The following is a 14,071-nucleotide window of genomic DNA, read 5'->3' on the forward strand; positions in this document are numbered from 1 at the left end:
CTATTTAAAGTATCAATGAATAGGTATTTGGTCCTTTAGTAAAAGTTAGGGGACCAATTTTCTGAAAATATTTGATATCTCAAAATATCATATTTAACTAAATCTAAATTTATTAAAAATAATAATTTTTTTAAAATTATTTATTGAAATAAATTACTCAGAAGTGTAGGAAGCACACCTCATAACATTATTCAAGCTCAAGGAAATGGAGATACTGTTTGACCAACTCCTTCACCATGCACGCAGTAGGAATTTGTGCTTGGAATCGTAGTCTGTAGTAAATTTTTTTATTTGTCTGTTCTAGAATTTACTGTCTTAAACTACTGTGACGCTGTGAGGTAAATAAATTCCCTCCTGTTCCTATATAAAGGTCTATATACTTAGAGACAATAAGAGTATCAGGAACAACTCAACTCATTCCAGTATTTTTCTTTCTCTGTGGCTTTGGCGAAAGAAATGGTGCTACTTGAATTAGTTCTTGCTCTGGTTTTTGGTTTTCTTCTTCTTTGCTGTGGATTGTTGAGGTGGAATGAAGTTAGATATAGGAAGAAGGGTCTTCCTCCGGGAACAATGGGTTGGCCTCTGTTTGGAGAGACCACAGAGTTTCTAAAGCAAGGACCAAATTTCATGAAGAACCAGAGAGCAAGGTTGGTTTGCTTCTCTCAACTTATTTCCTTGCTTTGGCATTCTGTTAAAGTTAAGGAATTTAATTCCTCTACTCATTTTATGATGATTCCTTCAAAGAAAAAAAATATGGAGAAGTTCTGGCGGAGTTTGTTAAGATTTGGTTTTCCATTTTTCCCCTTATTTCTTCCTTGCTTTAAATACCTTATACCTCTTGAGGAAATTCAGCCTCCCTCTCTCTCTCTCTCTCTCTCTCTCTCTCTCTCTCTCTCTCTCTCTCTCTCTGCCTTTATTTGAGCTTTTCCAGGAGATCCTGAACTTTTTAAGGTGACAGGGTTATCTTTTGCAAAGCTGCTTAAATAAATCCTGGTCTATCACTAAAAGCACTTGAAGCAATGTACATCTAATTAGTACAAGTTTATTTTTTTACTTTCTTACCAAGTCTTGCTTTTTGTAGTCTTAGTAAATGGCTTTTGACCTTTCGGTAATTTCCATTTTCAACTTTCAAGTTCCCTTTTTTTTTTTAAGTTTTTGATACATATTTTTTCTTATGAGAAATTTACAGGTATGGAAACTTCTTCAAATCTCATATACTTGGCTGTCCAACGGTCGTTTGCATGGATCCAGAGATCAACAAATATATTCTAATGAATGAAAGCAAAGGACTTGTTCCTGGATACCCACAATCTATGTTAGATATTTTAGGAGAATGTAATATTGCTGCTGTCACTGGTCCTCTTCACAAGTCCATGAAAAATGCCATGCTTGGTCTCATCAATCCCTCCATGATGAGAGAACAGCTTCTTCCTAAAGTTGATGAATTCATGAGATCTCATCTTAGTAATTGGAGTGAAAAAGTTATTGATATTCAGGAGAAAACCAAAGAGGTTGGTGAAGCTTTCAGTCTTTCAGAGTTTCAGCTTACTATTTGTAAATGAACAAATCTGTATTTGCTCTTCCCATGGATTTCTTGAAGTTTCTTTTGTCTCTGGAACAAAAGGAAGTGAGAAAGCCACTAACTATCTGCAATGATTCATTTCAAGAACTTAAGAAAATTTCTAACCATTTTTTAAACTCTGATTAGACAGTAGAGAGGTGTTCATCGATTGAAATATAAATATAATCTTATACGAAATTACTAATAAGCTTCATTCTTTTCTGTTATCAGATGGCACTTTATTCAGCTCTGAAACAGATTGCTGGCATTGAAAGTGGACCCGTTTCTGAAGCCCTTAAATCTGAGCTCTTTCAGCTTGTCTTGGGCACCCTCTCATTGCCAATCAACCTTCCTGGCACTAATTATCGACGAGCTTTTCAGGTTTCTTTTTTCTCAACCATGCTCCAATACACATGAGTTTTTTTTTTTTTTAAATCTTTTTGTGTAATTTGCATATGATATTGAAATATAACACCAAAGTTCATAAATTTAACTATATTTCTGCATCATAAAACTAAATCATGAAGAATTTAAGATATTATATAGAATAAAAGTTAGTGTTTTGGTTTATAAATAGGCAAAGATTTTGGTGTTACAAATTACCTCTCTTTTTAAGGAGAAATTATTCTGTGTGGAATCTGGACGGGAACAACCGTCCGGATTGCTGCGTATTTTGTGAGTGTTTACTGTGTATTTTCAAATACACAATAAATACTCACAAAATATACATCAAATCAATGAATACTCATAAAATACTCATTGAATACTCACAAAATATTGAGCAAATACTCACAAGATACTCAATAATACTCACAACTGTGAATTTTGTGAGTATTTAATGCGTATTTGAAAAAAAACATAGTAAATGCTCACAAAATATGCAGTAAATCCAGACGACTTTTCTGTTCGGACTCCGAACAGAATAATTTCACCTTTTTTAATGTGTTTTCTATGAACTTTTTACATGAGCAATTAAAGGATATTGTCATAATTATGCTTAAACTTTACTTCAGTACTTATGATAAATTTTATGATGACATGTTCACCATGAAATGCAGTTTCTTTAGTTATTTTGTTTGATTTTTCTTTATTTGTTTTGGTTCTGGACTAATTAGGCTTCCATCCTTAGGCAAGGAGAAAAATTGTTGAAATTCTGAAGGAGATAATTGGCAAGAGGAGGATTTCTCACAGCTCCCAGCTTGACATGCTTGATCTTCTACTTAAGACTGATGATAATATGAAATCTAAACTTACTGAAGAACAAATCATAGATTTAATCATTGCACTAATTTATTCGGGCTATGAAACGGTCTCGACAACTACAATGATGGCTGTCAAATTCCTCCATGACCATCCAAGAGCTCTTCAACAACTCAGAGTAAGAATGTTACCTGAGCTTAAATTTAACAGAAGCTCCAAATGTTGAAATATTACCGTTGAACTCATTAAACTGCTTATTATTCTGCAGGAAGAGCACTTCGAGATTAGGAAAGGGAAGTCCACTGAGGAAGGAATAGATTGGAATGATTATAAGTCTATGACTTTCACTCGTGCGGTAAGTAGAAAAGCCTATAATCTATTTCAGAATGATTTTTGTTATTATAATGACATAATGATTTTGTTGATGCAGGTAATTTTTGAGACATTGAGATTGGCCACAGTTGTTAATGGTGTCTTGAGAAAAACAACCCAAGACATAGAAATGAAAGGTGAACTGAGCTTCTTACATCTGATGAAACAATAGCAGGATCTTAAGACTTCATTTGGGACGGCTTTCTTATTCCTTCTTAAAACAGCTTTTTAGTAAAAAAATTTTTATACTAGGAAGCTGCTTTAAGAAGCAAAGAGAAAGCCGTCCCAACGAAGCCTAAAGCTGGAGCACTGAAAAATAACTGTGCAATTCTCTTGCTTTTCAGGATTTTTAATACCAAAAGGATGGAGAATCTATGTTTACACAAGGGAGATCAACTATGATCCTTACCTGTATAACGAGCCCTTGATCTTCAATCCATGGAGATGGATGGTGAGTTTTTGTTAGATCTACTGAAGTCTGAAAATTTTGTAGATCATTTAGGTTTTGTTTGGGACAGCTTTCTTACTGCTTCTTAAAACAACTTTCTAGTATAAAAAAATTAATTTTTAAACTAAAAAGCTGCTTTAAGAAGCATTAAAAAAGTCATCCCAAACGAATCCTTAGTTTATTTCATTTCTGATACAAAAAGTTTTTCTTGATAAACAGGACAGAAACCTTGATTCACACCAGTATTTTATGCTGTTTGGAGGGGGAAGTAGGCTGTGTCCTGGAAAGGAGTTGGGCACAGTGGAGATTGCTACATTCCTTCACTATTTCGTCACTAGATACAGGTACTAACTGTACTGAAAACTGCATCTGTTAATAGATGCCATGTACTAGTATCAGAATATATTTTTATATGTATTTGATACATATTATGGGCAAAGTTTTCAAGCTATTTCTCTGCTACAAACTTAAAAATCCTGAGCCTTTGCTTTGATCAATTCTATCTATTACTTAGTCAATGCAATTGATGATGCAGATGGGAAGAAGTTGGGGTAGCAACAATACATAAATTTCCAAGAGTTGAAGCGCCTCATGGGCTACATATTCGTGTTGAGAGTTACTAAGTTCAGCAGTTCAGCATATATATATATATAGAGAGAGAGAGAGAGAAATACATGTTTACTGACACATGTTAATAGGTTTTTTGTTTTGTTTTTTTGACTATGAGAAGGATGTATTGCTCATTGTGTAGCTATGTAAGTAGATTTTATGATAAGAGAATGAAGAGTTATAACATGTTTATTGACAAGTGATGGATGTTTGTGAATTTTGTACCGGAGAAGTTATTCTGTGTGGAGTTATAAGATTTGTTCGGACTGTGAGTGTACAAATTCTGTATAAATAGTGTGTTGATATGCACTGTGTATAACAGTGTGTATACTCACATGTCAGGACGGTTCTTCTCATTTGGACTCAACACAAAATAATTTATCTTGTCGAGGGGCTTTTTCAACTTTTGTAATGTTTTAAAACCTAAATTATTGAAAATGTTGAGCATCTAATGGATTTTAGAAGCTAACATAACAAGTTGAGCTTTATTAATGTATTTTGTTAATTAAAACTGTATTATATTCTACATAGGATTACTGAATACAATATTCAAACACTAAATTCCTCTTGTATTTCATTTATAACATGAAAGTTATACATATAAATTATTATTAAATTTTCTAATAATTCATTGATTAAATACAAAAATGTTTCGTTTTTATGATTTTTTTATTATTTTTTAAAGTAACTTTTAATTATAATTTTTTTTTTAAAATCAGCCACCAAAATTTTCTCACATGAAGCTTAAATATATCTTAGACAATGAGGGTGATTGAATAGCAGAAGGCATATAATATGCAAAATATTAGGCTTAACATAAGAAAATCCGATATTCGGAATTAAATTAGTTAATTAAATTAAAAATTAAAAATAAATTAACTAGTTTAATAATTCATTATTAAATTAAATAAACTATTTTTATCTTTAAAAAAAAATTAAGTTTATGTTTTAAACAATAATAACTTTTACTATTTTATACGTTATAATTTAAATAAAACAAAGTATCGTTCCAAGCAGCTTTACCTTAGCAGCCTGATGGTTGAGGCCGTGCGCACGAACTTTTATTACGTCCGGTGTAAGGACGTAGAGGAACGTCCGGTTGAAGGCAAAATGCTGCCAAAAAACTCGGTATTTGCTTGGTACAACTAGGTATTATTTGACATTAACGAGAAATACCGCTCTTTGAAGGCCAATACCGAGTTATACCGAGATGTACTGAGAAATACCGAGTTGTACCGAGTTTTTCTAGGAAAAACTCGGTACAACTTTTGTTTAACTCGATATTTCTCGATTTAGCTCGGTATAACTCGGTATTGGGTCTTCAAATGATGATATTCATCGTTATTATTTGGTATTGCTCGGTATTTGCTCGGTACAACTCGTTTTTTGACGGGATTTGGCCTTCGACCGGACGTTCCTCTGCGTTCGGTCGGAGGACGTAATAATTGTTCCGTGCACACGGGGAAGACGGGGTTCCAAGCCCGCCGTATAAGTGAGCTGGGGCAAGCAGCTCGTGGGCCAGCGGGCGGGGTGGGCAGTAGAAGTAGCTGGGCTGGGTTTGAAGTGTGTAGCGCGCGAGCGGGCTGGGCTTAATGGGTTGCCTGTGGGCTGGGCGACGCGGGTGGGGCTGGCTTGCCTAGGTTGGGCTGGCGGGCTGGCCTGAATAAATGTAATATATATTTTAAAATTTTTCCAGCATAATTTCACCGGCATATTATTTCCACTGGAAATGTTTCCAGCGGATTATTTTGTGCCTGTGCGTTTTCCCGACGCACGTTTTACAGTCCAAAATACTAATTTCCGGTAAATTTTGAGCATTTTCCAACAAATTTTGACCACCGAAAAGATGCGAGTTTCCTGTAGTGGATAGGACATTCATGGATTCCAGTAGAAGAAGGTTGTGATAGAAGGCAAATTATTTCCGTTGGGGCAAGCAGCTCGTGCGCCAACAGGCGGGGTGGGCAGTAAAAGTAGTTGGGCTGGGCTTGAAGTGTGTAGCATGCGAGCGGGCTGAGCTTAATGGGCTGCTTGTGGGCTGGGCGAGGAGGGTGGGGCTGGCTTGCCTAGATTGGGCTGGTGGGCTGGCCTGAATAAATGTAATATATATTTTTTAAAATTTCACCGAAATTTTTACTCAGCTGGAAATGTTTCTGGCAGATTATTTTGCGCCTGTGACATTTTACTGACCCACATTTTACAGTTCAAAATACTAATTTCCGACAAACTTTGAATATTTTCCGGCAGATTTTGACGGCCGGAAACATACGATCTTCCTGTAATGGATGGGACATTTGTGGATTCCGGTAGAAGGCTGCGACAGAAGGTGGTCGGCTATAGGTGAGGCAACAATTGGGAGTCGAATGCAGCCAGAGGGAGTCCAAGGAGCTGCGAATGTGGCTGTGGTGGAATCAGGGCAACAAGAAGAGAAGTCTTGATGGCCTGCCCTCATAATGTTTGATAATCTATTCAATCTTGCTACTCTTAAACACACACAGAACAATAGAGGTAATCACTTTATATGCAAAAAAAGAAAACTAGCAGAGTCTATTGACAACAAACTAAATGAATTAAGCAAATATTACCATTGAACTCAATAACTACTGTGGTAGCAAATGCCAGAAGTGAAATTTGAGGAAGACAACAGGCTAAACAACAATAGAAGTAACTCACTCTTGATCAAATATCACAATTGGCAGAATAAATATCATTCACATTTCTTCTTTGGTGAAGTCTTTATCCATTCTTCTGATTCTTCTTACAGGCATCCTTATAGCTTTTTCTGCATCCGAATGCAAATACGTGAGTGATGGTTATGCACTTATCACTAATAGATATGCTTTCATTTGAATATATGTATAGATCCAACCTTTTTGACTAATTATATTTATATTTAGTTAATATGTAAATAATATACTCTTAACAGCATATAATGAAGAAAAATGATTCATTTAGCTGATCCCACGTAGTGGGATAAAGGCTTAGGCTTTGTTTGGGACGGCTTTCTTGTTGTTTCTTAAAGTAGCTTTCTAGTACAAATATTTTAATTTTTATAATGAGAAGCTGCTTTAAAAAGCAGCAAAAAAACCGTCCCAAACGAAGCCTTAATGTTACTGTTGTTGCTGTGAAGATCAATTAATATATTCATATGATTTTGTTAAAAAAAAGAAAGAATTTGAAGTGCCGGGATCAAGCATGTTTGGATCTAGAAGAAATAGAACATAAATAAAAATTTTAATTTTGAGAATTAAAGTTGAGCAATTAACATAGAAAATATCAAGAATACTAGAGAATAACATCAAAACGAGGAACAGTTTTATAAAACTGAGAGTGAGGTGATAAAAACTCACTGACAGAAGAGTTGAGTGTGATAAAAATGAAAATGTTACAACAGATATATGATAGAATTGAAAAAGTTGAATTAAACAAAGAGTAATAGAAAATTAGAGGGTATTTTACTATGATATTTGTAAGGAAGATAAAATATTCAAGATCAAAAATTAATCTTTTACCTCCAAAAGACATTTAACTGAGAAAATCTGAAGCGGAGGTTCATTGCCTTGAAAAACCTATTCATTTTCATCGGTTTTTGGTAACGAACTGATAATATCCCTCTTCTCCATATATATTTCTGGAAGTAAATAAATAAATATATATATATATATATATATATATATGAGAGAGCCAACTCAACAATTAGGGAAATAAAATAGCATATATCTCAAACAAAATGCATCAAAGTATAATCTTCATATCCTAAAAGAAAAAATATCTTTCAGCAAGATGAAAATAAGTTCAACCAGCTATATAGGCAACAGAAATAATGATTTTTTTTTTTTTTTTTCAATAGAACAATCAAAGGCATAAAACCCTCCTCAAGAAGAAATTATTCTGTACGGAGACCGGATGCAGAACGTTGTCCGGACACCAATCAGAATTCGTCACGTCAGTAGTACCGAGCTACGATACCGAGCGAAGTGGTGACATGACGCATTCTGATTGGTCTCCAGATAGCATTCGGCGCCCGCACAGAATAATTAATCCTCCTCAAGATGGTTAAAGTGGTAAGCCTGAAATGCAGTTTCCAGAGGACAAACTTTTAGAGTTTTACTAATGTTTATAGAAATAGAAGGGACCAGCAAACCAACTAGCTAACACCATTCTTCCCTTGAAGATTCAAGTCCGTGAGAATTTGAACCTACCTAATTTTATATTCATTCTTCCTTCCTTTTTGCTACCACATACTGTCCCATCAATTGCACAGAATATTTCTAATGGTTTCAACCAATCATTTTGCTTTCCAGTCTGGGGACAGCTTCAATGAATCCTCATAGAAGCAAATCCACAGTAGATGAAAATTTTGGCATGTCCGCTGTCAATCTTTCGGACTGGAAGCCGAACTTTTGATATGACCACTGAGGCTCAATAAATCGCTTAGACAAAATAAATCCATCTCGGACCTCAAAATTTGCTAAATTCGTCAAAGAAATCCCAAAAGTTGCAAGCTTGACAAATCCCTTCTTCCTCAAGATCGCACCTACTCATCCAAAGTAACTGTCTTTTGAAAGACTTTACCAAAAGAACTCGTTAGGGGTACTCACCCTTTCTTGGAACTCATCTACAATTCTCACTTAGCAAATAGCTGCAATCCAACTTATTTGATATAAGAATGGCCAAACTGAGATAATTACTACAATTTTCTTGCTATTTACTGTATAACTCATCATGTACCATTGACCTTAATCCACAAATATAAATAGGGGACCAAGGATAAGGTGTAGAAAGATTATGTCATATGACCTCTTTATGAACATTTATGGTTAAATCTCTATCCTCAGAATTTCCCCAAAACTTCTATTTATCCTATAATTCTCAGTCAATCAAATAGATTATCTACCTAACAATCTCTATCTACTTTTCTCTTTTATCTTTCTAGGTTGAATCTAAACTTATATTAATGTCTTAGTGTGGCTCCACAAACATTATTATATTTAACATCTTCAAAGGTACATTAAGCGTGAACAATGACAAAAACTAGGAACCAAGACATGGTTGGACCTACGAAGCATTCCTTACTAAGAAATCACAATAATAATTAGTTTTACCTTCGAATAACTCTTAAATAAAAAGGACAATCTTAGATGACCTAGAGAATTTAAAAGAGAAACCCTTAGTAAGTCCCTATCATGCATTCGATATGCCTTAACCACATTTCCTGGCATTCCTGCTCATCACCACTAAGCCTTTACGCATGTAGCGACATCGGTTCTTTCTCATAATGTTTGAGATATTAAGGAGAGTTTTAGAGAAACTCCATTCTCTCAGTGACCTTGCAAATATCCACTCAATTGACTAATACATTTTCAATTAAGATTCTCGAGGCTCAACCGCTAGTTAGATTCAAGATGCCCTTGTTATACTCTTACAAGAAATTCTAAAGACGGTTTTAAAAGATTAACATTATGTGAAACTCTTTATTAGTTTAAAGAACTGCATATATAATTTTGTTTTATGCTTAATGAAAGTATTTCAATAGGCCCTAAGAAAGCTCGAAATATCAAAGAATAGCCCACCGAACTAAAATTACATTGATGTAGGACTAGTATGTGAAGACTTGCATTATGAAATTAAACACAAGTTGAATTTAAAATTAGCAAGTTATTAATCATGGGGATGCGTAAAACAAGGTTCAAAACAAGTAAGAAAGGCATTTCACAAATAGAAATTAATATTAAAAATAAGGAGAGGTAATTAATGGTTCAACTTCCCATTAATTAACATGAAACGTTCTAAGGGACAAGTCGGGTCCAATAGGAATCCCAAAGGTCAAAATTTCATATTTGGGAAATTTGTAGGATGTCTAGAGGCTTAATATAAATCTAGGTTTAGATGCACAAAATCATATGCACAAACCTAATTATGCAAATCAAAAGCTTTTAACTTAAGCAAAATTCTCTCTTTAGATGAAAATTAGAAAATACATGAAGTTTGTCCCAAACAATATAACTACAAAAAATAAATAAATAAAAAACAATAAATTGAGAAAGTTCAACCAAAGCTTTATTGCCAAAAGTTCAATTACCCTTGGAATGACATACGCAACAAATCCATACTGCATGTAACTCAATTATCAATGAGGGATAAATACAAATCTATGATTCAATTGGTCACCATGGACCACAAAAGCAAAATAATTGTTATGACAGCCTCTATTAGTATCTTCACATTATGCAACTAGGGATTCAAACTCATTACCAAGTGTGATACAAAATTGATATGGGACCACTTAGCGCGACCAATAGCTCAAAAAGCCCAAACTAATGTAAAAGTAGCAACAAATACCTTTTAGCCAAAGTTCTAAAAACCCTAAATCTATGGATGTGTCGCAATCACCATAACTCAAACATCTATGGTGCTTAAATGCATATTTGTGACTCAATTATCCATCATATACATATAGTAAAAAAAACAACAGTTATCTTGTACTCATGATATTCATATATATAAAAAAGATAATTCAAATAATTTAAAGTTATCACCCCAGCCTTTCAAAACATAGAAGAGAATTTTTTTTATGTTCCTAACTTTGAATTCTTAAATTATTCTAAAATCTTTAAGGCAACTAAGAAGGGCCCTACTGTTGGGATAGGTGGAAAATAGAGTTAGAAAGGCCATCCAAGGGCATAATATAATAGAAATGGTGTATTTGTGCTAATGCATGATAAAGAGAGTGCTTGATGTACAACGCATGCTTTAATACTCTGACATCCATACCTCGCTTATTGTGAGAATACTGATAGGAAATACTTGAGTTCGCAAGTAACCCTTAAGGTAATACTTGAGTTCGCAAGCAAACCTAACCAAAATCAGCACAAACGAAGAGGAAACTGCTGTTTTGTAGCAGAAAACAGCAGTTTTTCAGTAGAAAACAGCAACTTACAGCAAATCAGTGGAAGAAATCTCAAGCAAAACAAGATCTTTCATTAAAGGATTCAAGAAAACAATAAAAGATACACGTTCCTTCGATTCGAGAGGAAGAAACAACTCTCCAAAACTCTAGCAAACCCTAGAGCCCAAGAAAAAGAAACCCTAGATCTCCAATCTCATTCAAATTCAAGATAGTCCAAATCCCTCCAAAACTCCTCCATAAAAAGAAAGGATTCAAGCAAATTTCCTAAACAGCCCTTCCCTCAAATAATTTCCCCCCAAACAGTGCATTTAACCCACGGTGGGCTCCCCATGGCTTCCGCCCTCCCTACTAGCTCCGCCTGGAGCTCCCCGCTTCCTCACGTAGAACCGGACCGGTCTGGTCTGGACCGGTCCAGCCAAGCCCGACGTAACAAATACATTACAATGGACTTAATCCTTTGCCTCTCAAGCACCGTTAGGATGACGGTCTTGAAAAGGTTATCCAAGATGCACACCATTTTCCATAAAAGGCAATAAATGCATTGCAAGTTGTGAGAAGTTTTTCCGGGATTCCTTTTATTTGCATCTTTAGTAAATTTATAATTGTAATGGCTCCTAGTTTGCCTTGGCGTATGTCTGCATGTTTAATAATTGCGTTACATGCATCATATAGAAAACCTAAACATTTCATCACATCCCAATTATTTGCTTCATTGCTTTTCATTTTAGTGAATCCTTAGGTTTTTATTTTCACATCTACCTTTTTTTTAAACCTTTATATATAGACATGTCTTGCATCAGTTTCACTCAATAGATAGGATTAGCTTTGAGCTTTGTTGTGACATTACAGCGCATATTCGGCAAAAGTGCGGTAGAAATATGTTATTTTGGTAGATCAAAGATCTCTAGTCGATTTATCATTTTATAAAGTAAAATTAGAATTCTTTTGTGTAGTACAAGCCAACACAAAAAAAAAAAATTTTTTGAACAAAAATTTTATGCAATAAATCACAGAGAACTTACTAAAATGTTTGAGAACAAAAGAAACTTTATATTGTTTCATACAATTGAATAATGTAAATCATTGACCTAAAATAGCTATTTTGCATAAATTGTCAACTTCCTGAAAAAACAACTGAAATTAGGAAGCCACACGATAAAAGCCATACTACAAACCAACTAAAGTTTAAGCAGTTTAAGAATCCAACAACAAACATAGGTGAATTATAGCATTCCATAATCTTCCGCTAAACATGGTAAGACTCTTCATGAGAAAACAAATCAATCATTACTAGTAGATGAATTTGTCTTTGCCCAAAAATAATTGCTGCATAAGAAAATCATGTGCTCATGAAAGGGATAAGGACTTACGCTAAGTCTGCAATAGTTTGCGATTTAGTTACAACTTTTCCTTCTGCAAGTTCAAGGCAGGAGTAGTGCATTATCATTTCCTTCAATGTCTGCTTGGTGCTTTTGACACCATTGTCCCACAAAATGCACTGCAGGCATGATTAGGACAAAATAAGACAACAAAATATCCAAAAGAATAATAACCTGCTTAAAGAACTGCATGGTATCTCAGAATAAGCATTCCATAATAATTGATCATCTAAAGATCAAATTCTACAGAAAAAACCAACCCAAATGGTGGAGAGGGTAGAAGACGAACACCTTCCTCAAGTACTCTCTCTTGACATCCTCCCAAGATAACTTCCCTTCTGCACGAAAAATTGAAGCATTCCACAAAGCACCTCTTGCCACCATCACAGCCGTAGCACCTGAGATGAGTTTAGGAAATATCTAAAATATTAACCTTACAACTTTTGGTTTTATAAAAATAGTACTTAAAAATGCCACCAATGATTGTTCAAGGTATATTCAAGCAGAGTCACTAAGGTTGGTAAGGAAAAGCTATCATTGTAGAAAAAACTAACAATTGAATGACATCAACAATGACATCAAATAAAAGCTATACAGCTAGCTTTGTGGATGGAAGCCATACAGTTTCCTGCCCTCTACAATTTAAGCAAAACTGCAAAGTTTATAAATGTTTACTGAAGTCCATCACCTCGCTCATCCAATCAAAATTTTATTGATAATCACCATTCAACGACTATCTCTTCAATTTACTGCAAGAAGAATGCATTTGATGTGAAACCAGGAATTGAATTTAGAAGCTTAATAAAATATTGTTAAGTGGTGAAATTGCAAGCTTAATATTGTTCACAATTGAAACTTCTCAGAGATCTTAGAATTCAACTACGATTAGGCAAGAGCTTACACCTAAAATAGAAAGATCGGTAAAATAACAACAGTAAATAAAGTAAAGCAAATGAAATGCCAATTAGAATCCTGTGGTTAACAAAGCGATTGTCTCACCTTGAGGCGTCACTCATTTACCTACTTCTAGGCTTGTTGAGAGAAGAAGAACCATGCAAGTGATGAGACCACTCCGAGGGCGATGGTGCCGTAGATCCGTAGGGAAGGAGAGGACGGCGCCGGACGTGGAGGTGGTGTGTAACGACGCCCTTCGATAATCCACGTGTAGACGGAGAAGTGATCGTCGATGGACTCCACTAGAGCTGGGAGGATCCGGTCCAAATATTCTTCGACGGTGTCGTCGAAGTCAAATCCGACGTCGAAGAAGGGAGATCGGAGGATGTTCATGTTAGGCGGGCCCCTCCGATCCTTACTTACTCTAGGCGGGCCCCACATGGAGTTAATTCAAGGGTTGGAGGGAAAATTTGAATGGAAAGGGGGGGGGGAATTTGAATAGAAGGGCTGTTTAGGGATTTTGTATGGGGATGAGAGTTAAAGAGGGGGAAAGGGGGGAATTAGGTCCTCATCTTGAATTTGAATGAAAAGTTTGAGATCTCATTGTGTGCTTGGGCTCTAGGGTTTGCTAGAGACTTGTGGAGAGTTGTTCTTCCTCTCGAATCGAAGGACGTTGTATCTTTCTTTGTTTTCTTGCATCT

At 35.2% G+C, this 14,071-nt stretch overlaps 2 protein-coding genes across 5 annotated transcripts in view; one reads left to right on the top strand and one right to left on the bottom strand.

Annotated features, from left to right (window-relative positions):
* The first annotated feature begins 218 nt into the window (after positions 1-218).
* On the top strand, positions 219-4,448 carry LOC110112633 (cytochrome P450 85A1). Its single transcript, XM_020844923.2, has 9 exons — positions 219-647; positions 1,190-1,511; positions 1,793-1,942; positions 2,691-2,939; positions 3,030-3,116; positions 3,192-3,270; positions 3,478-3,584; positions 3,801-3,925; positions 4,117-4,448. The coding sequence occupies exons 1-9, from the start codon at positions 457-459 to the stop codon at positions 4,202-4,204; spliced, it is 1,398 nt and encodes a 465-aa protein (XP_020700582.1). The 5' UTR covers positions 219-456; the 3' UTR covers positions 4,205-4,448.
* Positions 4,449-6,749: 2,301 nt separating this feature from the next.
* The window catches only part of LOC110112634 (tRNA-dihydrouridine(20) synthase [NAD(P)+]-like), a 28,554-nt gene continuing 21,232 nt past the window's right edge, over positions 6,750-14,071 (bottom strand). For 3 of the 4 annotated variants that reach the window (XM_020844926.2, XM_020844924.2, XM_020844927.2), the window contains exons 7-10: positions 12,768-12,874; positions 12,468-12,595; positions 7,700-7,818; positions 6,750-6,969 (exon numbers count right to left, since the gene is read on the bottom strand). In XM_020844926.2, coding sequence (XP_020700585.1) covers positions 7,767-7,818; positions 12,468-12,595; positions 12,768-12,874 — 287 coding nt within the window. In that variant the 3' untranslated portion in view covers positions 6,750-6,969; positions 7,700-7,766. Of the gene's footprint in view, positions 6,970-7,699; positions 7,819-12,467; positions 12,596-12,736; positions 12,875-14,071 lie in introns of those variants that run through there. The other variant, XM_020844928.2, reaches the window with a different exon arrangement.

Source organism: Dendrobium catenatum, unplaced genomic scaffold (genome assembly GCF_001605985.2).
Source record: "Dendrobium catenatum unplaced genomic scaffold, ASM160598v2 fragScaff_scaffold_459, whole genome shotgun sequence".
Taxonomy (NCBI): Eukaryota; Viridiplantae; Streptophyta; class Magnoliopsida; order Asparagales; family Orchidaceae; genus Dendrobium; species Dendrobium catenatum.

Coding starts and splice junctions, on each gene's coding strand:
- LOC110112633 (XM_020844923.2), top strand. CDS start 457: ATGGTGCTACTTGAATTAGTTCTTGCTCTGGTTTTTGGTTTTCTTCTT. Junction 2,940..3,029: donor GAGCTCTTCAACAACTCAGA/GTAAGAATGTTA, acceptor ATTATTCTGCAG/GAAGAGCACTTCGAGATTAG. Junction 3,585..3,800: donor TCAATCCATGGAGATGGATG/GTGAGTTTTTGT, acceptor CTTGATAAACAG/GACAGAAACCTTGATTCACA.